Raw genomic sequence first — 25736 nt, 5'->3', positions numbered from 1 at the left:
CATATTTTAGGGATTCAACAGTTATTTGTCCAAACAAGATAATTCAGAGGAAAAAAATGAGATTACTTTAAAATAAACAGATAAGGGGGCGCCTGGGTGGCTCAGTTGATTGAGCATCTGACTTCGGCTCAGGTCATGATCTCACAGTTCATGGGTTCGAGCCCCACGTCGGGCTCTGTGCTGACAGCTCGGAGCCTGGAGCCTGCTTCAGATTCTGTGTCTCCCTCTATCTCTGCTCCTCCCCTGCTCACACGCTGTCTCTCTCTCAAAAATAAATAAAGATTAAAAAAAATTTTTTAAATAAAAAATAAAATAAGCAGATAAGATCATAGAACCTAAATTCTAGAAAACTTTACGTTTGCAGCAGGAATACACATCTGTTTCCATTAATGCTTTATTTTGTGATTTCTGCAGGCATGAAATTTCTTTGATTCATCAAAGCATTTATCTCATAAAAACATTCATAAAAATTAAGGTTTTTTTTAATTTTCAGTTTTTTTTAAAAGAAGATATAAATTTAGATAGTTAGCTAAAATAAAATGTTCCTTTACCACACTGGAAAAAAGTTACCATGTATCTTCTCATAACTTATATTTGCATCGAAGAGTAGTAAGTACGTCATCAAGTGTGTTAAAATAAAATCAGTATGCTAAAATAAAAATAAAGGAGGAAAAAAAATTTGTGATTCCAAATTAGATTTATATTTAGTAACTACAGTCGACAGAGAAAACAGGTATTTCAGACCAGCCTGAAAGACAATATTGGATATAATCTCCAGCTCAGATCAGTAGGAAATTTTCAAAGAACTTGCATTATTTCACAACAATGACTTCCATAATGCCTATAAATACATTATGTATAAATACATAATGCCTATGACATCTCTACTATGTCATAACGAGCAATACTTCAGGGGAGGGCAGTATTTGAGAAATGGGTCATCTGAGATAGAAAGAGTTGAATTTCCCCTGCACTTCTTTACTAAACATAAAAGAATTGTCTGGTCATAGAAAAGACTAATGCCAAGCGACAAAAATAAAAACTGGTCCAAGTGCCAAGTCCAAAAAAATCCTGCAGTACGTCTGAAAGAAATCTGACAGCAGTCTTTAAAATTCATGTTTGCTGCAATTTTTCTCATTATGCTTCATGTGCACATCATGGTTCTCCGCTGGAGCACGCTGGCCCAGATTAATATGAAACATGCTCCCGTAACTCTTTTATCCCTGGAGAAAATTTCCTCCTGGAGTCTGTCTGCAGAGTGGTTTAAACACTTGACATTAAAAGTCATCAGAATACAGCCAGATCTCCTTGTTTTCACCCTCAAGTCCTGTCTCTGCATGAGCGACACTAAATACACCAGTGTACCTCCCATCCCCCTCTCTTAGCCCTTTCACTGCGGTGGAAGAAAGTGGATGCAGTCATCACTTACAGCAGAATTATTTTTTTTAAGTTTATTCATTTTGAGAGAGACAGAGTGAGTAGGGGAGGGACAGAGAGAGGGGGGAGAGAGAGAAATTCCCAAGCAGGCTCCACCCTGCCAGTGCAGAGCCTGACGCAGGGCTCAAACCCATGGAACCGTGAGATCCTGACCTGAGCGGAAACTAAGACACGGATGCTTAACTGACTGAGCCAGCCAGGTATGCCCCATTCTCACAGCAGAATTTTAAGAAACCCTCTTTCCCATGTTATTACTCTATAGCCAGATTGTCTATTTGTGTTGTTGTTGAACAGTCAACAACATAGCTGACTTACAATATTATATTAGTTTCAGGTGCACAGCATAGTGATTCGACAATTACATACATTATGAAATGCTGACCACAGAAGTGTAGTCCATCTGCCACCATACAAAGTTATTACAATATTGCTGACTATATTCCCTAAGCCATACTTTTCACCTCCATGTCTTTTTTATTTTCAAACTGGAGATTTGTAACCTCCTAATCCCCTGTTTCACCTTCCTCCCCTCTGGTGACAACCAGTTTGTTCTCTGTATTTATGATTCTATTTCTGATTTGTTTGTTTAATTTTGCTTTCTAGATTCCACATATAAGTGAAATCATCTGGTATTTGCCTTTTTCTGTCTGACTTACTTCACTTACACATTGCCTAGATTTGAATCTCAGCTTTGCCAGTTTTTAGTTATGTGACTTTGGGTAAGTTCCCTAAATGTTCCATGGCTGTTTTCTCATCTGTTAAGTAGGAACAAATAATGACCACTTTTTATGGCTGCTAGGAAGATTAAATGAATTAATATATGCCAGGTCCTTAGAATAGTTTCCACAGGATAGGCAGTTATTTCCAAGTTCCTACCCCACAGTCCTCAAACCACTCTAATATACAGCCTGGGCTGGCTATCTTTTCTCCCTTGACCCTTCCTCTTCTCATCTTCATTTATTTTCTCTAGCCAACAGCTCTTTGACCTTTCCAAAATAAATTGTTTTAATCTCTTCAAGCTTCTTCAGTAACACCCCCCCCCCCCCCGCCACTTTGTGCATTAACCCCATTCTCTTAGAAGGGAGCAGGACAGGGGAAGATTGCAAAAACTTACCCACTACAATTCTTTTCAAAAATTTCTGTCACAGAAGTTTAGCAATATCTATGATCCTGATTTCTAAAAAAAGCATTGCTCTATCACACATTAAGATTACATCATTAATGAAAAGAGCTCCAGAAAATTTTTAATTAGTTGAAATATTTCAAAGGAAGACAAGGCAAATAAGGAAATTAAATATTTTTCTGAATCATAAAACTCTTCCTGAATTTTCTGCATTCTGTTATAGTTCAGACTTTAGTATTCAATATTCAGCTTCTCCATTCAAGCAGCTTTCCAGCGTCAGTGTCTATGCCTTAAGACACTGGTCACTAACAAGTACCAGGACGTTTTGTGAACAATCAGTAAAATAAACTATTTACTGACTGTTTATAAAATCACACCTCATTTGAGGTTCCCTGGTAATTAGTTGGAATTGGCATTGGCTTACTCAATACAGTTGGACTAACAAAAGGGAAAACACCAAATTGATTTCACCTTATTTATGAGCACAAACAGTGAAAAGCATTTTTCTTTTAAGCTTAAAGTTAGGGGGCAACAGATCAGGTTAAGGCAGGGACTGCTCTGGTTATCACTTGGTCCTAGCTGGCTGGTTATACCATGTGGCTAATGACCTCTTCATATAATTATATCATTCCTTATCTCTCCTAAAAGTTCTGTTAGTTCTAGGTCTCCTTTTAAAACATAACATTTATTGATCACTTTCAGTGTGCCTGTAAGCCCTTAGCATGCATGAACCCATCTGTTCTTCACAGAAACCCTAGGAGTTAGGTCCTTTTATAACACCATTTTGCAGATGAGAAAACTGAAAAACAAAGGGATTAACTAATTGCAACCTGGGTACTTATCAAGTGAGTGGTAATGGGATTCAAGCCCAGAGCCAGCAGTCTTAACAACTACTCCCAGGAGCACCTTGGTGGCTCAGTTGGATAAGGGACCGACTCTTGATTTTGCTCGTCACGATTTCACGGTTCATGAGATTGAGCCCTGCATGAGGCTCTGTGCTGGCAGCATGCAGTCTGCTTGGGATTCTCTCTCTCCCTCTCTCTCTGCCCCTCCCCCACTCACACGGGCGCATTCTCGAACTCTTTCTCTCAAAATAACTAAATAAACTTAAAAAAAAAAAAAAAAGGCAATTACTCCAAAAGCTTTACTTGTGCCTTCCACCTTAACTTCAAAAACTTTGTGAAAAAAGAGTACTTCTTTATGTACACAAAAATAACATTGCCCTGAGTTTGTCTACATAGCTATAAATTTGAAGATAATTCTGAAAGTCATATACTGCATCTTCTTACTGGCCTTGGTTCTGTCAGCCAAATTTCTTTTTCTTTCTTTCTTTCTTTCTTTCTTTCTTTCTTTCTTTCTTTCTTTCTTTTGCATAGCAGAGGATTCTATTCTGTTTCTCTTCATTCCTTTTTCTCTGAAGAAATGATTCTCACAGGAAATAATTTTGAACTGCATGGTGCCAGTATGGGAGAGAGGGAGCAGGTGGGAGAAGGTAGAGAGTGGGGACAGTCAGCAAGACCTTTTAAAAGCTGTGTTTGGAAACCCTCCTTTTGATAACGTTACTAAGTCTCTAGTGAAGTTACTGAAGGTTTCTTTGTTCCATGAAATGCTTGGTGTGAGTGAACTTTTGTGAAGACCAGTGAAGAGCCCTGGCTTCCTATCTAGTCATTACAGGGTAAAGCAGAGACAGCAGGAGAGGATGAAGGGACATGGAGGCAGGCAGACTAAGGTTGCTCAGGAACCTAGCAGGAATCTGAGGAAGAGCTCTGGACAATCACAATCTGGGACCTGTAGCTGGACCCACTTTAATCAGATCTGGAAGTAAGCAGACAGCCCTAGTTGAAAGTGGGGTTATATATGTATATATGTATATATATATATATATATTTTTTTATATAATATATATGTATAATATATATTCATATAATATATTCATGTATATATCATATGAATATATTATATGAATATATTATATGAATATATATATATATATTCACGTAATCAAATTCAAATCATCCTTACTAAAACAGCTTAAGTTTTAAAAACTGATAATACCACATGTTGCCAAGGAGGTGAAGCAGCTGGAACTCTTATGTTGTTGGTAAGAACACATGTGGTAGCGCCACTTTGGGAAAGAGTCTGGAAGTTTCTTATAAAATTAAACATACACCTACCATATGACCTAGCAAGTCCCCTCCTATATATTTACCAAGGAGAAATGAAAGCATTATGTCCACACAAAGACCTGTATGCAAACACTCACAGTGGCTTCTTTCATAATAGTGGCTTTTTTCATAAAACTGGAAACAATTCAAGTGTCTATCAACCAATGAATGAATAATCAAACTAGTATATTCACGCCATGGAATAAATCACTCATCAATAAAAAGGAATTGGGATGCCTTGATGGCTTAGTCAGTTGAGCACAGGACTCTTGACTTTGGCTCAGGTCATGATCTCACAGTCAGGCTCGGCGCTGACAGAGCACAAAGCCTGCTGAGGATTCCCTCTCCCTCTCTCCCTGCCCCTCCCCGACTCACACTCTGTCTCAAAACACATGAATAAACATTAAAAAAATAAAATAAAATAAAATAAAATAAAATAAAATAAATAAAATAAAATAAAATAAAATGGAACAAATTACTGATACTTGCAACAACATGGATGAATCTCACGAACATTATACTAAGTGAAAGAAACCAGGCACACAAGACTATATACTGTAGGAATCCATTTATATGACATTCTAAGAAAAGGCAAAGACAATAGTGACAAGAAACAGACTAGTGATTGTTAGGGGTTAGCGGTTGAGGGAGGGAGGGGGATGGGATCAACTGCAAGGGGTACAGGGAAATATCTGAGGTGACAGAAATGTTCTGTATCTGGATCGCAGTGATGATTACATGTCTGTATACACATTTGCCAAAACTCATCAAGCCATACACTTAAAATGGATGAATTTTATTGTGTTAAATTATACCTCAATACAGCCTTTTGCTTGTTTTAATTTAAGTCATCTTCCCAGGTAGTCAAAAAGAGAGAAACACATGTATCCTGTGGTCCCACTCACTCTGCCCTGGTGGTTTTGTTGCACATTCTCATGGGTTCCCCCAATCCCCAATGTTGGTGAGATTGTTCACACTATTTAGAAAGAGAAGTTAATCAGAGAATGATTCAGGCTGAGTGTTTGGCCAGTACAAAGTTGTTTTCTGGATCACAATTTTCCCATATACTTAACTAACTGGAAGCTGAATACAGTCTTCTCAAGCGCACAGAATCCTAGCTCTTGGTTTACAACTACGGCTATCAGATACAATACAGGAAAGCTAGTCAAATTTAATTTCAGATGAGCGACAACTAATTTTTAGTTTAACTACATCACAAATATTGCAAGGGACATACTTCTTAGTTGCTATATATGGCAACCCATCGTTAGTCCATGCATTTTCCATTTTATTTATTCACCCACATAATTAACCAATTAATTAACCAACGAATTAATTAATCAATTGAGTAGTTAATTAATTAATTTCACATTCATGGTTTAACTGCAAGTACTTTTAGTGACTTTGGCTCTAACTATCCCCTTTAAAAAACCAGGTAGCAACTCTAAGACACTGAGAACTTATTTTAGACTACTGAAAAATAGTCTTGTTTAGGATCCTGTTAGTCAAATTGTGATCTGCAGACTTGGGGTGTCTGCATCAACTTGGTGCCTATTAGAAAAGAACCTCAGGTCCCACCTAGGCCTACAGAATTCAGAAACTGCATTTTAACAAAATCCCTATGTGATTTCATATGCACATTCATGTCTTAGAAGCACTGGTTTAGAATGCTGTGTTTTAGGAAAATTCCCAGGGCATATAGCAGGGAGGACTGAAGGGAAACTGAATGCAAGTACAGAAGCCTCTTACGAGAATATTTTAAAAGTTCAAGCACTGCTTCAATATCTGAATTATGGCAATAGGTATGAAAGGAAAGGAACTGAAGTGAGAAAAATTCCAACAGTGAAAATCAATGGAACTTGGTGAAGGACCGGATGGAGGAGAGAAAGGAAAGATGTCATAATTTGAATATATATCAAGCAGCAGCATCGAAGTGTTTTTAGTATCTTTGGTAGTGGTTCTCAAATCTAGCTGCATATTGTAATCACCTGGGAATGTCAAAATACTGATGCTTGTGCCCCAACTCCAGAGACTGATTTCTGGTGAAGCCTGGGCATTAAAGTTTCTCAATATTTCCCAAGTGATTCTAATGTGCAGCCAAGGTTAAGATGCCCCAGTGTGGGTGCTTCCAATCTATTTGTTTTCACTTCGAGTAGTGATTTTCAACCCTGGCAACACTTTAGAATGATTTGGAGAGCTTTAAAAACATATCAGTGTCTATACACTGCCCTTAGAGAGTCAGATTTAATTGGTAGTATTTTAGAGTTCCTCAGTTGATTGTGATGTGCAGTCAGGACTGAAAACGTTTAACTGAAACATACAATTTGACTGTTAATTTATTAACTTTTTTTTTCAAATAAGTATGGGTGAAGAGGGAATTTAGTGCTAACAGAATCCAAACCTTCTAGGCAGATGAAATATAAACCAAAACATTTCATTTGCTTGTTATAATTTCACAATGAAATGTACTTGGAATTAGCTACAATTTTCATGTTTTCAAAACCTCACTTTGAATGCCTCCCCACAAAATCAGCTGATGACCATTACAATTGGATAACCATTTATGAAATGAACATTATTCAGATGCTTCCAATATAATATGAAATAAATTGATTCTAACCACAATCACAATTATGTATCGTAAAAGAGAATAAGGTCCTAGGGTGGTGGTGGGGTAGTGAGGTAAGGAAATAAAAAGTCTGAAATCTATTTCTAAGTCAAAGTAAAGTCTCTATCAAGATTCAGCCCTATCTAAAGTCTAAATAAAAAAAATCTAGGAGAATATTTAAGCTCTTTGTAATTAACTTGTCACTACAGTATTATTTCATAAACATGCAAAGTAAAAGTTTTTTTCAAAAAGAAAAGTGTTTCCAAATGACCTTTTACAAAACGGAAAATTGGCTTACCTCTTCCCTATGATTCTTAATCGGCATACAAAGAATACTTTGTGTCCTGTAGCCTGTAATTTGGTCAACTTCTGCATTGAACCGAGGATCCTAGTAAAGAAAAAGAAATTCAATTTAATGACTGACCTGTTCAAGGACAGATTTGATTTTTCTGATTTATAAGATTAGAAAAATCTAACCTTCAACTTACCTTGTTGCTCTGAATGACAATTTTATCATTGGGTAAGACATCAAATCATCTAAGTACATATCATCTTTGACAAAGATAAATTTATATTTTTTAGTAGCTAGTGTTTATGAGAACCAAAAAAATACAGACTCAAACAAATGTTCAGAAATAATGGAAATTCAAAATATTAACTGATTTAGATAGCATTCCTTAGACTCACAAAAAAGCGGCAACTCTCCACCTCTGTAATACAATTTGCCTGTTCCCATTTCGCTATCTGATTCTTCTGTGCCATCCTAAAGAAAAGCATCTCTGCTCTGAAATTTTTCCTATAAAACCTACCAACTCCAAAGTGACCAGCTTAATATTGACTTTACTTCCCCTATAATGGTGTTTATATTTTACCTCAGTATTCTGTTCTTCTATCTCAGGTGTTCATAGGAATTTTAAATATTTTCATGTGTATGTGTACGTAAAACAAGCTGTAGGGCCTCAATCAGACTGTAAACAACTCCTTAATCTTTGTATTTTTTTTTCTTCTTACAAATTACATCATACACATCCAATAACCACAAAGGACTTCTGAGAGGTGTAAAAGTTCTAAATGTGGGTCAATGAAAGAAGGGTACAGGCTATTTTTGTTGAACTTTAGATTGGGAATATTAAAGTTAGGCTATAAACTCTATGAGGGGATTTTTTTGGGGGGGTTTGTCACTGTATTTCCAACACTAGCAAAAGAAGTCCAAAGCATTTGGTAAATAAATGAAGGACTTAATTAACAAATAATATCACCGTTATCAAATGTGATCATTTTTAGGTTATTATAGTTTAAAACAAACCTTGTAAGTGAGGGGGAAAACACACTAGGTGAAATGGACAGATACTACTATATGAGATAAGATTAGAATGGAAACAAACATACCAGAATGAGTGTTGTTCCCCTCAAAGCAATAGTCTTGGGAAGTTACATGCTCAACCTAATTATAGCAACATTGCTCTAAAAGCTCTGTTTTTGGAATTCCCTTCAGAGAACATGGAATAGCCACACTGGAAAATCCTCATCTTTGAAAGTCATTTATTTATTTTTTTAATTAGTCAAGTCATGTAAAGCCAAAGCTGTGAATGAAGTAAATGATTACACTAGATTCCATCAACTGGGGTCAGAAATGAGGCCAAATTTCCCAAGAAAGTCGAACTTGGCATTAAAGAGAATTTCAAGACAGAAGTTATAAAATAGTGGAAAATCAGTATAAATATTTTAGATTATAAATAAACAGTACTGCATTTTTGCCTTTTTTTGCAAACATGCTCAAAGTTATACTGAAACACAGGGAAAACTTTGGCTGAATATTTAAAAAAAATCTTTCTTAAATAACATACTATATTGGAATGTATCTAAAAAGGCAGACAGGATACTGATATTGATGAATTAAAGAGGTAAAAAATTATTAACTTATGTAGTGGGTTATTCTACAAGCTAATAATCAAAATATGAATAAAATGCATCCTCAGCAATTTTTGTTAATGAATATTTAAATTACAAGACCAATTTATAAAGAAGAGAACCAAACTCAACTATCTAATCAAAGCAATAGAGTTTGACAGACTGACAATAGGACTTTCACAGTTTTGGGGGCATACTAAGAGCTTAAAATCAACAGCGGCCTAAATTTCATTTCATTGAAGGAGGTGGGAATAATGTATGCTTCAAAATCATCTTAGGTGAATTTGGTCATCTCAAAGAATTTTCCTAACAATGCACTCAGGGCAAAGGCAATACACATGGAGAACTTTTAACTGCTCTAGCTCCAGCCAACACCAAAGAAAAAATGGAGCGGTACTATTATCATGATTATTCCTTTGACTGTTTATGAGAACAGTGTAAAAAAAAATAAGCCTTGGATATCCACTTGCTAAAATAAAGCAACTGGTACCAGACATGCCCTCCTACTGAAAAATATAAGACTAGACAAATATATGAGACAGCTAAACTACAGACCATGAAAATGGGGAATACACATGACAACCAGGCAATACTCTGGCTTTCTTCCAGGGGCATTTTCCTGCTGGCAAGAAGGTAGGTGGTACACAAGTGCAGTAACAGTTCCAAATGGAATTGAAAGGAATTCAGGGCTTCTAAAGTGGCTAAAATTTGCAAGGCAAAGTACCTAATAAGAGAGCTATGCTGGGGAATTAGGGGAAGGGGTAAAAGGAGTGGCAAAAGACTGAGTGGCTATTCACTTCAGACATGTATAGAGCAAGGCTCTAAGAGAACTAGCTAAAATTATGTGTTGAAGGCTGAAAGCAGAATGGTGATACCAATTAGGTAAATATGTGGAGGCACTGGAGCTCCAGCTCAAACAGAGGAGAGACCTCACTAAGCACCTCAGGCATTCAGCTGAGACACAGAAAGGCTACTCCTTAGGAGTAAGGACCATACCCTTGATTTGGGAAGGGGTGTAGAGACAGTATTCCAAACAAAAATAGATCTACCTTAACAATAACACCAAGTCTGGCAGGACCAAAAAGATCATTTGTAATTTCACCACCTACAAGAACAAATATCAGCCCTCTTTTAAAGAAGGATGATATGATCCAAATGCCCTGCAAGAAAACATCCACAATATCCAGCATACAATAAAAAATCACAACACATGTGAAGAAAACTTGCAATTGCAACCCATAGTGAGGAGGAGAAAAAGTAGTCAATAGACAATGACTCAAAAATGATTCAGATGTTAGAATTAACAGACAAGGACTTAAAAGCTTCTATTATAAATGTACTTAAGGGCTTAAAGGAAAACATGGTAATAATGAACAGATGGGAAACTATAAAAAAAAAACTTAAAAAAACAACAAATGGAAACTCTAGAGCTGAAAACTACAATGTCTAAAATGAAAAGTTCATCGATGCATTTAATAGCAGATGAAGAACAAAATAAGAGAGGGTCAGCGAACCTGAAGACAAATCAACAGAAAGTACTCAATCAGAAGGACTGAGAGGGGAAAAGCCTATAGAAAGTTAACAGAGCCTTGGTGTTTTCTGGGACATCATCAAGTGGTCCAGCATATATATCATTGGAGTCCCAAAGAGAAGAAAGAGGATGGAGTGGAAAAATACTTAAAGACATAGACCAAAATTTCTCCAAAGTTAGTGAAAATCTTAAACTTACACACATATTATGAAAATGATACATAAGAAACATAAGATGAAAATACAAAGGATAGCTGACTTCTCATGAGAAAAGTGAAGACCAAAAATATGGGAAAATTCTGTTAAAATGTTGAAAGAAAAATAATTATTAACTGAGTATTGTCTATCCAGTGAAAATATCTTTCAAGAATACAGGCAAAATAAAGGCATTTTCAGATAAACTAAAACTGAGACAATTTGTCACCACCAGACTTTTACTATAAGAAGTGCTAATGGAAATTGTTCAGCCTAAAGGGAGAGACACCAGATTCTACAGAAAGGAGTAAAGAGCTTGGGACTTGGTTTGAACATGCATAAATATATAAAGATAAGGAAGCCTGGGTCTTCATTTTTTGAGAAGGAAACACCCAATAGAAAAAGGAGGAAGAGAAACAAAATGCACCTTGAGGTGTTGAAGGTATCACTAAGAATTCTTTGATATAAAAATAAATAAAATATAGGTATGTGTTGTATATTTACATATTTTTTTCCTAGCTCTGTCTACTGACATACTGGTAGCAACAAACACATACCAGAAGTAATGAACACATCTAGTGCTCACATCTTGGCTTCTATCTTGGTTATTTCCTCCAATGAAAGGAATCAGAGCTCCTTGGGAAATGAATGATTCTAGGGCTAGGACAGGGAAAGTATAAGATAAGCCTGGAACATATTGTTAAGCCAATTAGAACTTTCAGACCACAAGAAAGCAAGAAAACCCAGAGTGATGGCAACATAACAAAAAGATACAGAGCCTGGCGAATTGGATATAATTTGAGAATTTGAATAAATAAAGATAATAACAGATCATAACTCATTAAACAAAACAAAAATCTGTGAGTCCATAGTGAAATAAATAAAGGAATGTATGAATAAAGAAGGCAAACTCTTCGTTACATGAGAACTAAAAAATATAGAAGTTATGATGGAGTTAGCGAATCAATGGATACTAAAATTACCACATGTAGGTTCATGAAGAATAGAATATTTACACAATATCAAGGTACCTCATCATAAGATTTATTAATTACAATAGAAAAACTGTACCTTTATAGTGGAGAAACCTAGTAGACACCACTAACCAAGTTTTCAAAATTAACATCAACACTGGGATAAATCAAAATCACATGCTTCCTGGTAACATATGTTGAGAAGACTGTGGGTATTTAATAAAATATATATTTAGTCTTTGTCCCAGGTTCCGGCACAGAGCTCCTAAAATCCCTGTAATTCCCTGAGTAACAGGAAAGTCTTTTGATAGTCAACACAAGCCCCTTTCAACTGTACCTGTGTTCATGCTAATGAGATGAGTCATAAGTGAGTGGGCCCCAGAGAGCTTCCAGATGGGGACTGGCTACAGAAAAATCAATCAACTTATTATAGGGTTAGAACTCTGAGCCCCACCCCTGACCTCCAGAGAAGGGAGAGGGAGCTGGAGATTGAATTCAATCTAATGGCCAATGGATTTAATCAGTCATGCCTACATAATGAAACCTTGATTTAAAAAAACCTCAAAACAATGAAGTTTGGAGGAGTGTCCAGGTTGGTGAAGATATCTACGTGCTAGGATTGTGGTGCACCTCCTGGAAAAGGAATGGAATTTCTGTGTTCCCCCACCTCCTATTCTTTGCCCGAATGCATCTCTTCCATTTAGTTGTTCCTGAATTGTATACATTAAAATAAAACTATAATTGTAAATATAGTGCTTCCTTGAGTTATGTGATTCATTCCAGCAAATTATTGAACCTGAAAGAGGAATCACCTAATTTGTAGGTTGGCATAAATGTGGGTAGCTTGGGGGCCCTGTTTGTGGCTGGTATCTGAACTGGGAACTGTGGACAATCTAGTGGGATTGAGTCTTTAGACTGTGGGGTCTGTGCTAACTAGTAGCAGTATAGTGTCAGCAGTTAGTTACGAGTGGTAGTTAGTGCTAACTACTAGCAGTTAGCATCAGAATTGAATTGGGTTGTAGGATATCCACCTGGTATAGGAAAAGTGAAGAACTGACTGTTGTTTGGAAGCCCAAACAAGGTCTCATCATTGATATCTGTGGTTCTGTCCAAAATGCCTACTTTGAGTCTCCTCAAAAATTTGACAAAATAATTAGCCTGTACTCTCAAAATATATGTACAGATAGATAAAGAAACAGAGAATCTATTCCAGATTTAAAGAAGACTAAAGACACATGACAAGCATATTCATTATATAATTCTGGATCAGACCCTTGATCAGAGGAAAAAATAGCTATGAAGAACATTAATGGGACAATAGACTAAATTGAACTATGGACTATTAGGTAATAGCATTGTATCATAATCCTGATTTGGACAAATGTATTCAAATTATATAAAAGAACATCCTAGTTAGAAAACATTCACTGAAAAATTTAGTAAAAATATTTCCAACTTTTTAAGTGGTTCAGAAAAATAGTATACACGTATTACTTACATGTATTATATATGAAAGAAAAAAATGATAAAGTAAATGTGGCAAAACATAAGCAGCTGGAGAATTTGGGTAGTATGTATATGGAAGTTTCTTCTACTAGACTTACAACTTTCCCTTAAGTTTGAAATTACATAAAAGTAAAAATAACAGAAAACAACATAGTAGACTTGCCAATTTATAAGCTATTTTTCTCTTACAGAGTGGCATTTTTAAGACAATGTCTAAAACTTATTAGAACATTAAACAAAGACAGATATAGTGGTTCCCACACTATGTTCCTTGGGGTACAATTAGATCATGACAGATTGGTAGATTTATCAAGATTAAAACAGTTGATATTGTTACTTCTTTCTTCTAAAATTCATTTTGGAAATCATTTTACTCATTAGAAATTCTTTGAGAGAGCTCATAGTTCTTTTTTTTTTAATTTTTTTTAACGTTTATTCATTTTTTTGATAGAGAGAGACAGAGCATGAGTGGGGGAGGGGCAGAGAGAGAGGGAGACACAGAATCCTAAGCAGGCTCCAGGCTCTGAACTGACAGCACAGGGCTCGATGCGGGGCTCAAACTCACGGACTGTGAGATCATGACCTGAGTCAAAGTCAGATGCCCAACCGACTGAGCCACCCAGGCTCCCCAGAGGGCTCATAGTTCTTTAGGAAAACTTTTTTTTTTTTTTTCCAACGTTTTTTATTTATTTTTTTGGGACAGAGAGAGACAGAGCATGAATGGGGGAGGGGCAGAGAGAGAGGGAGACACAGAATCGGAAACAGGCTCCAGGCTCCGAGCCATCAGCCCAGAGCCTGACGCGGGGCTCGAACTCACGGACCGCGAGATCGTGACCTGGCTGAAGTCGGACGCTTAACTGACTGCGCCACCCAGGCGCCCCTTTAGGAAAACTTCTTGATAAAGTGAGATGTGCAAAGTGAGAGATGGTAAAGACTTACTTATCTTGATAAGGAATGCAAAAGGAGGAATAAAGTTATCGGGGTGGGGAAGAACAGTAGCTACATGGTAAAGGCCATATGAACGGCAATGAGACCCTCCCCTAAAACTCTCCAAGTCTTCTTCCTAGAAATCATAGCATACCTGGAGTGGCTGTCCTATGGAAACAGGAGAAGAGTCTAAGTTTTGCATTCTGGTTGACTTAGGAGAAAAAGGAGTGTTTTGACAATACAAATCCTTTGACAGGAAATCTTGGGGAATCTTGAGGGTTCTGTAGGACATGACACTAGGTGTTCAATGCAATCTGTGATGGTCAATTTTAAGTGTCAGCTTGACTCAGCTAAGGAATGCTCGAATAGCTGGTAAAACATTATTCTTGGATATGTCTGTAAGGATGTCTCTAGAAGAGATTAGCATTTGAATCAATAAACTGAGCAAAGAAGATCTTCACCAATGCAGGTTGGCACCATTTAAATCATTGAGGGCCTGAATAGAACAAAGAGGCAGAGGAAGGACAAATTCATCCTTTCTACTTAAGTTGAAACATCTACCTTCTTCTGCCCACCTGCTCTCCACTGAAGTTCCTGGTTCCCAGGCTTTTGGATTCGAACCCACAACAGACTTAGACTACGGGTTGCCCAATTCTCAGGCCTTCAGACTCTGAATTACACCACCGGCTTTCCTACTTGTCCAGCTTTCAGGCAGTGGGCAGACTGTGGAAATTCTATGCCTCTATAATCCAGTAAGCTAATTTCTGTAATAAACTTCTTCTCATATATATGTGTATCCTATTGAGTCAATTTCTCTGAAAAACCCTCACTATACACAATCTAATATAGATACTAGATGATACCTAGTTTTCATATAGAAGAATACCAAACGCATTTATACAGTTGTCCTGAGTTGTTCTGATGATTACGTTTTATTTATTTATTTATTTATTTTTAACGTTTATTTATTTTTGAGACAGAGAGAGACAGAGCATGAACGGGGGAGGGTCAGAGAGAGGGAGACACAGAATCTGAAACAGGCTCCAGGCTCTGAGCTGTCAGCACAGAGCCCGACGCGGGGCTCAAACTCACAGACCGCGAGATCATGACCTGAGCCGAAGTCGGCCACTCAACCCACTGAGCCACCCAGGCGCCCCGATGATTACGTTTTAATATCTTATTATCAATAAATGCTGTGCCACATTCAGGAAAGTCACACGAATGATGGGCTGATGCAGAAGGAGATGATGTGTGATTAAACATCTATCTATAGACAGCAAATACCCTCTCATTAGTATTTGCGGTCTGATTGAGAATCACTGGTTTAAGTTATGGATCTTGTTTTATATTTTAAATAAATGAATGTGTTATTTTATTAGTAATAAAATAAGATGACTTCTCACATTTATATCATTCTGTCACAAAGTTTTAAAAAACGAATCAAATGTTGACCACTTCTTATAACTGACTTATCCATGAGACTATTTTTTTGTTTTTAGCTTCAATCTGAGTATGATTATGTTTCATGGCCACCTCCGGGTTTTGCACAACTTTTCAAGGGTTCTATGGTCAAATAAGCTTTAAGAAATACTGCTTTTAGGGTGTAATTTTCACAGATGCATGTTTAAAGAGGTAGGACTTAGAAAACAGAATGCATTCTGACTACTTTCACAAAAGGCTATGAGACACTATTTTGATATGAATCATGGGTGGGGCTGAATTATGAATTATCCATTAGCCAACTGACTTCTACCGTCAACAGCAATGTAAACTGTGTGTCACAGATCAACCCCACAACTTCTAAATGAAATCCTTGGGACACAAATAACTTCTGCGGGGCCACTATAAACACGGATCAAGGGTGCCAAGGGTGATGCAGCAACATGAAGAATCCACAGGCTAAGACGCTTCACCCTGGAAGCACTGCAAATCAAGGACATGGACCCCTTTGAGACAGCAGTACAAGAATTGAATCATTACTAACTGCAAAATAAAACTGACACTGTCAAAAATGGTAAGCGTATTAAACAAAATGCATATAAGTGAAGAAATTCTCAGGGCTGCAGAAACTTAGAACCACGCAGACAAATGAAGGCTTTCTCAGCAAAGCTGAAGCATATTTATGGTCCTACTGTACTTGGGACTATAGTGCCATTGAAAAGTGGAAACCCAGCTGTCACCTAAGACAGGAAGGGAATTCTGCAAATTTGGCAGCAATCCTTCAGCTGTGTCCTTAATACCCCGCTTGTAGTCTGCGACGGTGTGACGTTGCTCCAGAGCTCATAGAAGTTGCAGAGAGAGCTCCAAGAAGAATCAAAATTGAATAAACTCCTTGTATAGAATGGATTCTGGAAAATACCTCAGGATTTCACATCTTTCCCTAAATCCCTGCCCTCAATATTCCTCACTGGCTACCATATTTACTCACCCATCTTCAAACCCTCAGTCATCCTAACTCCTCCTTTCCCCTCACTTTCAACTCCTATTAGCAACCAACTCCAACGGATTCCACTTCTTTATCGGAAATCCACTCCTTTCTTTTACTCATAAGGCTAGTGTCCTGGTTCAGGTACTCACTGCCTCACACTATTCAATGATCTGTCCTCCCAGTTTCTAGAATTTTTCTAATTCATTTTATGACCACTGTAAAATTCATCCTGCTAAAGCACAGTATGAATCATAGCAATCCCCCTTTCAAACCACCTTTAATTATCCCTCGTGGTTCTAGTCCACATACACACCCCTCAGCCTGGCATTCAAGACCCCAGTAATCTCCAGGCTCTGCTCCCATAGCTCCTCAATGTCTACACTATTACCCACATGTCTATACGATGACATGTGGTGCACCTGCCCTGTTGCTTCTTTCAACTTCTCTTTGCATCTGGATTTCACCATGTACACAAACCAATCTATTCAAATCTTATCTGTTTTCTAGGGTCCATATCAAGCGGTGCTTCCTCAAAGAAACATTTCTTCATCTCCCCAACTAATGATATCTCCTGCTTCCCTGAACCTACCACATTTTCCTGGGCATCTATTATGACCTCCTTTCTATTCTACTTACCTATCCTATCTACTATATAATTTTAATTTAGTAAATATTTATTAAGACTTGACTGGGAGGATGCCTGGGTGGCTCAGTCGGTTAAGTGTCCGACTTTGGCTCAGGTCATGATCTCACGGTTTGTGGGTTTGAGCCCCGCATCGGGCTCTGTGCTGACAGCTCAGAGCCTGCAGCCTGCTTCAGATTCTGTCTCTGGCTCTCTCTCTGCCCCTCCCCCACTTGTGCTCTGTCTCTCTGTCTCTAAAATAAATACACATTAAAAATTTTTGGAGAAAAAAAAGACTTTACTGGGGCACCTGAGTGGCTCAGTCAGTTAAGCGTCTGACTTCAGCTCAGGTCATGATCTCGCGGGTGGTGGATTCAAGCCCCCCATCTAGCTCTGTGCTGACAGCTCAGAGATTGCAGCTTACTTCTGATTCTGGGTCTTCCTTTCTCTCTGCCCCTCCCCTACTCATGCTCTGTCTCTGTCTGTCGAAAATAAATAAATGTTAAAAAAAAAGACTTGACTATGTGCCAGGCATTGCATTAGCTCTCATGAATACAGGGATGAATAAAAAAAGCAATGACCCTTCAAATTACAGAGAGGAATTGCAAACCGGGATTGCCATGGAATATTTAGTGTACCACATGGTAGGTAGCTAGAACAATTGTTCTATTACAGTGCTTGAAAATACCTGATAAAGTGCCATTCAATTAAGATGTTTTATTTATTTATATTTTTTACTTAAGTTTCTTTATTTTGAGAGAAAGAAAGAGAGAGAGAGCGCGCACACATAATTGGATGAGGGGCAGAGAAGGAGAGAGAATCCTAAGCAGGCTCTGCACTGTCAGCACAGAGCCCCACATGGGGCTGGATCTCACAAACTGTGAGATTATGACCTAAGCCAAGATCAAGAGTCAGACACTTAACCGACTGAGCCACCCGGGTGTCCCTAAGATGCTTTATTTAAAAACCATAATTCTGGGGCACCTGGGTGGCTCAGTTGATTGAGAGTCCAACTTTGGCTCAGGTCACAATCTCATGGTTGGTAAGTGCAAGCCCCACATCGGGCTCACTGCTGTCAGCGCGGAGCCTGCTTCAGATCGTCTGTCGCCTTCTCTCTCTGCCCCTTCCCTGCTTGTGCTCTCTCTCTCAAAAATAAATAAATCTTTAAAAAAACATAATTCTATTAATAAAAAAGATAATTTTAAATGAAAAATTTGAAGAATCATATAGTGTAATCTTTAAGACCATAATTAAAGACCTGTATATAATTGAAGCAAAGTAGAAGAAATACCAAATCTTTCTGCTGAACTATTTTAGAGCAACAATTTCTATTTTTTTGAAGACATAAATTCATTTGTTTAATAAAATAAATGAAAGAAAATATGGAAAGAAAGAAAGTCAGATTTTGGTGTCAACGGGACTTCAAATGAATGAATATAATTAATTCGAATAAATAGATAAATGAATGAACAAATGAATGAAAAAAGACTACTGGTTTCGTTTTTTGACAGGTTTTGGACCTAGCATTTTAGATTGTCAGTAAAATTCTTGGGAGATAAAATAGATAAGGATAATTATAGTCAAAAAGAGAATACAACTATGAGATGAGCTATGTTAAATTATCACCAAGAAGAAAACAAGACAAGCTTTCTCTAGGGCCCATATCCTTGACTCAACCACAAATAAAGAAACCCTGGCATTTAAAAAGATGGGAAAGTTCTTACCATACGTACCAATTTTAAGTAAGTATGCAAATTACTACATTCAGTAATCCTGTTACATCTCAGCTTGAAATATCCCTACCATTCCCAGCAGTTGTCCAATGTTCCATCCATGTTCCTCTCCTCATCCTGCTACCCCATCTCAATGATTCCCCACTTACCTCGTAAGCATCTTTGATGTTTAAGGGCTCACCAAATGCTGCCACGTGTCCCACAATGCCTTTGTTCCATTCTAAGCGGATACAGTTATTTGAAGCTTCTTCCAGTGTTGAACCTTCTGCAACATCAAACAGGCGGCTGATAAGAAACTTGTCGTTGGAGCTGTCCTCACAGACAAGGAACAGGGAATAGCGATCAGCAGAGATAAGTCCATGAATATGCAAGAAAATTTTGTGACATAAGGCTGTGACATCCAAATGACTAGAGATATCTTTCACTAATTCCAAGAGTCTTGAGCACTGGTCCCCTTCATCATTATCAAACCTTGGGGGGGTTAGAGGCATCTGTTCCTTCTTTTCTGAGTCAGAGAGGAAGCTCACGGTTCCCTCAGAATCCTTGACAACAATGGGTCTAAGAGGCCGGTCAAATTCGGAGGCAGAGATTTTCCTGGTTGGTGTTCCAGGTGCACTGCTATCTGCACGAGGACTCTGCTGCGAGGGGCAAGAGCAAGATTCTGTGTGGCTTCTGATACCTTCTTTGCACACAGGGATGGTGTGGACTCTCTCAGCAAACCAGGCATTGACCATTTCTCTGCAGAACAGAATGCAGACATATTACATATTTAAGAAAGAAAGGTGCTATCCCTGAAAACTGCTAAAAATTCTCTCACAGCAAACTGATCAGATAGTAATTCAATTTTTCACAGAAAATAAAAATAACGTGGTTTGTTTAAGACAGTTTCATTTTGAAAAACTGTAGAGAACAATTGGCACAATGAACATTTTAATAAAGTCTGATGCCTATATACATAGACTTTCAGATATCTGATTTATAACGCATCAAGCTTCAAGTCTGCTTCTCTCAAAAGCAGTTTGTGTTAGAGTAAAAGACACTAAATTTGACAAAGTCTGAGGAAAACATAAGTACAAAAATCAGTTCGCTGTTTAAAACATAACTTGTTCTGAAGTGAAACATTTTAAAATTTAAAACAAATGTTTAACTAAATTTGGCTAGCTAATATGTCTAATTTTAGGTAATTTTATCCATATTGCTATATACAGATTAGATTTAGAAGGGAAAAATATAAATAATTTGACCTGCTTTGTAGAAAAATTATAGACTTCTGTAAATATTATCCAAATAATGCTTGTTCATCAATGGTAAAAATGATCTCTTCTTCTAGATTATCTACTTCTGGTATAAAGGAAGAAAATTAAAAAGTATGCAAGACCTAATTTTAAAAATTCTGCCCATGAAAATTTAAATTATTTGTTTTTAACGTACCTTTCTGTGAAAGAACCCCATTTGAGCTAAAGGCTTCACAGTGGGCGATTTGTTTTTAAACAAACTTCAGATCACACTATACATCCAAATGATTGTTCAATTCAAATGATTCCCCTTGGCAAAACGTAATCTTATACCATTTGATAGTGCCATTACTTTAGACATTTTTGGAGCTTTTCTTTTGAAACTTAGCTTCTAAGAAAATTTATAAGATAAATAAGAATATTAATTTTCTCTAAAAGTTAGATCTTGCTTTTCACTAAGCCCTCTTCTCAACACTAACAAATAGAAGAAAAACCAACAAAATAAAACCAAACCAAACAAAACCTTAAAGTAACAACTAACTTAATATCTCTTACGCATAAGGCTTTCTTTTCCCAAACTCAAATTCCCTGTCAAAAGACAAAAACTTACTACCTCTGAGGATATTTAAAAGAATTTTCCATAATAAAAACAATGCAATCCCTACTCTACAATGACGTATTATTTTCACTAAAAGGCCAGGACAAAAAAAAAAGTTTGACAATGCACTATTTTGGAGAGTGTTGGTATATACTCTTCATTCTTCTTGGCAGTCGAAAGATTGTTACCACCACCTCCTTGGAAGGTAAATAGGCAATATCTAACAAATTTTAAAATGCATTTATCCTTTGTTCCAGAGATTTTACACAAAAGAAGTACCAGCATATTCACTATGGCACTGTTTGTTATAGCAAAGATAATAAGCTACCTATATCACCACTGGAAGGCTGTTTAAATACATTTATATAATGGATTACTAGGCAGACATTGAAAAATGGTCATATGTACTGCTGTGAATAATCTCCACAATTTATTAAGTGAAAAAAGAAGGACACGGAGGGAAAAAGAAAAGGTTGCCTTATTTCTGAATCTGTGTTGTTTTCCATTTATCAGATATTGCCTTAATTATTTTATTTTGAACAACAATGTATTATTTGGTAAATATACATTATTGTAAAATATGCCAGTCTAGAATGGAATGGGTAAGAAAAATAATAACACAGATATTACTAGGATGACCTCAGAATTTCAAGTGTTGGATACTATTATAAAAGCCTTTCAAAGATCCCTTTAAGAAGAAACACTTACATAACCCCCCAGAATTGCAGTAGTTGTGCCAAAGAAACTGATGTCAAAACTGCATGTGAAGCTGTCAAAAATGTACAGGAAGCTTTTGAATAAAATTGTTTTGTAAAATGTAGATAAAAAAAGCACTATGTCTAAATTAACATATTTTATGTGATTTAAAAATATGCACAGGTAACTTAAATTGTTAAATCAATATAAAAATAGGCATTTGAATTATTTCGGCTACCAACTTAAAATTTAGTACAATTTATTTCTTACCTTCTCACTGGAAAATGGTGATCAACTTTTTTTTTAATTCAAAATACTGACTTGACAACTCGAGGTGGATATCTAAACAGACAACTTACAATGGGTGAAAACACAATTCCTAACGCCCTACCTGTTGTGTTGCTCCAATCTCACTCCCTGCCAGTTTTCCTCATATTAATAAAGAACACCATCACCTCCCTAGTTACTCAAACCAACATCGAGGAATTTCTCGAAATTTCTGTTTCCTTCAAATCTCACATCCAGGCCGAGTCCTGTCAATGTGACTCCCAAATCTTGTATCCCAATCTGTTCATTTCTATCTCCTGCATTACGCCCTGGTCCAAGTTCCACCACCTCTCACTATGGACTATGATCACCTGCACCTAACTGGCCTTTCTATATTATACTTGCCCCCTTTCAAATCCATTCTCCCCAGAGCAGCCTGAGCAATCTTTGAACAAAGTATATCTTAACATCTTAATTATCCTACTTGGCTTCTCAGTGAACAGAGAATAAAAGTCAAGCTCTTTTAATCCCCTACCTGGCCTCCCTGGGGCTCCTCAAGCAACCAAGCTCTAACTGCCCCCAGTCTGGAATGCTCTCCCGGCACCTACATCTGGCTGATCACTCAGACAGGTCTTCACTGATCTGCCACCTAAAGTGGCATCTGATACATGATGTTCTCACCTCACAGCACCTGAATTCTTATTATCGGATATTTTTCTTGTTTATTAATCTGTTGTTTTGTTGTCTGTCTCCTCCGACCAGATGTAAATTTCATGAGAACTACTTGTCCAACTTGTTCCTGTACTCGGAAAATGCCTGTTACATACTCTGTCCTCAATAAATCCCCTATACTTGGAAAATGCCCGTCTCATAGTGTGTCTACAATAAATAATTCTTGAGTGCAGTGAATGAATCAATAAATAAGGCTCCTAAATTAACTACATCAAGAGAGACAACAGTCTTTTGAATATCTGAATGCTTGTATATTCATTACAGAAAATCAACATTGTGGTTTAACTATCAATATTTATGATCTCTTGGATATAAGCCTCATAACTGATCATGGTTAAGTTATCCTCATATACCCTGCAGGGCTTATGATATGTCTCATATAGAGTCAGCGCTTAAAAATTCTTTATTCATATGCTTTTTAATACTACATTTGTCACACGTGTTTTATTTCTAGTTATTTTCTTGGAGAGATGAACACAATATTAAATTATACAGGAAAAGCAGATCCAGTAAATTCACTCATTCAATCAACAATTTTTATTAACCACGAGTGATGGGGAAGGGGTTTCTCATGACCACATTATTGATTATCTGAGTCCCTGTAGTTATATGCTTAGGTAGGAAAACATATCATATCATATCATAACATCCAAACACTCACTTAAGAACCAACCACAAAGAAAATTAAATCATTCCTCACACCTCTCTCTCTTCAGACATCCCTTAAAGTTCTGCAGTGCATGACCAATGTGGCTATATGAAGTGGGCCTTTCCTCTTGAAATCATCTATCCTTTCCCAATGATTTTTTAATATTTCAGTTTATACAAATACAAATCACCTGCAAATCAAAATGATAATTCTTTAAAATTTTTTTAAATGTTTATTTTTGAGAGAGAGAGACAGAGCATGAGGGGCGGGGGCAGAGAGAGAGGGAGACATAGAATCCGAAGCAGGCTCCAGGCTCTGAGCTGTCAGCACACAGCCCAATGCAGGACGCGTACTCACAAACCGAACCGTGAGATAATGACCGGAGCCGGAGTCGGATGCTTAACCGACAGAGCCACCAAGTGCCCCCAAAATTAAAATTCTTACATAAGATACAGAAAATCTACAAGTAGATCAAAGTAATGTTGGAGAACCATTACAATATTATACAAAGCCACTGACAGTTAAGGGCTATGCCCAATTAAAGACCAACTAACAAATAATCAACAAGGGGAATGATATAACAGATACTTGAAAAGAGAAATTTATTTAAATAATTATATTCAAGATTAAGAAAGGTCCTTGGAGGGTGCCTGAGTGGCTCAGTCAGTTAAGCGTCCAACTTTGGCTCAGGTCATCATCTCGCAGTCTGTTAGTTCAAGCCCCATGTCAGGCTCTGTGCTGACAGCTCAGAGCCTGGAGCTTGCTTCTGATTCTGATTCTGTTTCTCCCTCTCTCTCTCTCTCTGCCCTTCTCCCCACCTCTCTCTCTCTCTCTCTCACTCTCCTTCTCTCTCCCCCCACAAAAAATAAACATTAAAAAAAAAGAAACGTCCTCGGAAAAATGATGAAACCTTCACGGTTTCAAAAAGTGTTTTTTTGAAAAGAAAGTCTATATTCCTGTTGTAAAAGTCAAACATGAAAAAGTGAAGTTAATTGGCTGTAAAATAGTTTTGTCGAAAATAGTCCATTCTAAAATTTAGCATGGAATTTTCATTATAATCTACATTTTATTAAATCTAAGATTAATTTACTTTTATAATCTGTGGTTCCATATTCAAGATAAAGTTCCAATCAAAACCTTTTCACTGATTTATTTCCCCATTTTAATTGGATCCATGTTTACATGTCCTTTTATAGAATGAATTATTCTCATAAGGTAAAGATCTGAGTGTGTCAGGCACTATTCCAGCTAGGCCGGGCACCAGAGATATAGTAATGAACAACCCTAGACATATCATTCAGTGACCACTCCTCCAAAATTGAAGTTTATATGGTGTTCAGGAGTTTATTTCTGTAAATACTGGATTTTGTGTTCTATAAAGTTAAATGCAAATGCATAAAATGAATAAAGATGGAAAAGATGCCTGTAAATATGTCAGATATAAGGGTAAAAAGTACCAGATGGAATTCAAGAAACCTAGATGGTACTTCTGACTGGGCAAATCACTTCTGTGGCCTACGATAGGATCTCTGTGTTCATGTCTCTTCTTTGATTTTGTAAGATTTTGAAAGTATTTATATGAAACATAATGAAAAGGGCAACAGTTTATTTAAACCCGGTGAGACAGGCATTAACAATCCTACTTTCTAAATTATGAAGCTAAATTAAATGGCTGAACCAAAGACATTCTATTTGGTGGCAAAATCTAGAGTCAAATCCAGGTCTCCTTTTCCAAGTCTTATGGCCAGTAAGAAGAAAAAAGTTCCCAGAACATCAATGCTTATCATGAAGGAAACACTCCCTAACTTCTAGCTGCATTTGAAAGTCAAACTCAAATTCACACATACAGGCATAGAGAGAATAAGACTGGAGTGCCTGCGTGGCTCAGTCGGTTAGGTTTCCAACTCTCGATTTTTGACTCAGGTCATGATCTCATGGTTCGTGAGTTTGCGTCCCTAATCGGGCTCTGTGCTGACAGTGTGGAACCTGTTTAGAATTCTCTCTCTCCCTCATTCTCTGTCCTTCCCTGGCTTGTGCACACATGCGCACTCTCTCTCTCAAAATAAATAAACTTAAAAAAAATCACTTACGATAACACATTCTTTAACTTAATTTTTTACACTCAGATCATAAAAGGACGGCATATTAAGCCACTGAGGCAAAAACTGTCTCAAATGACTCAGAGAATAAAGATTCTTAAGGATAGTGTCCTGAAAAATATCTGCCTGAATCCCATGTCTGTTTCTCTGAAACCAGGTCATGTTTTATAAATCTAAAACAGTGCACTGAAAAACCGTATAATGAATGTGTTCAAGGGAAGAGTCATTCTTACGGTTGCTAGATTTAGCAAATAAAAATACAGAGCACCCAGTTAAAATTGAGTTTCAGATAAACAATGAA

General features: G+C 37.1%; 1 protein-coding gene across 5 annotated transcripts in view; it reads right to left on the bottom strand.

Annotated features, from left to right (window-relative positions):
* The window catches only part of PDE5A (phosphodiesterase 5A), a 141734-nt gene that overhangs the window by 101738 nt on the left and 14260 nt on the right, over positions 1-25736 (bottom strand). For all 5 annotated transcript variants that reach the window (XM_042935616.1, XM_042935613.1, XM_042935617.1 and 2 more), the window contains exons 2-3: positions 19309-19897; positions 7632-7721 (exon numbers count right to left, since the gene is read on the bottom strand). In XM_042935616.1, coding sequence (XP_042791550.1) covers positions 7632-7721; positions 19309-19893 — 675 coding nt within the window. In that variant the 5' untranslated portion in view covers positions 19894-19897. The remainder of the gene's footprint in view (positions 1-7631; positions 7722-19308; positions 19898-25736) is intronic.

This window comes from Panthera leo, chromosome B1 (assembly GCF_018350215.1).
Source record: "Panthera leo isolate Ple1 chromosome B1, P.leo_Ple1_pat1.1, whole genome shotgun sequence".
In the NCBI taxonomy this organism is placed as follows: domain Eukaryota; kingdom Metazoa; phylum Chordata; class Mammalia; order Carnivora; family Felidae; genus Panthera; species Panthera leo.
Note: the sequence above shows the minus strand (reverse complement) of the source record. Positions and strands in the feature narration are given on the sequence as shown.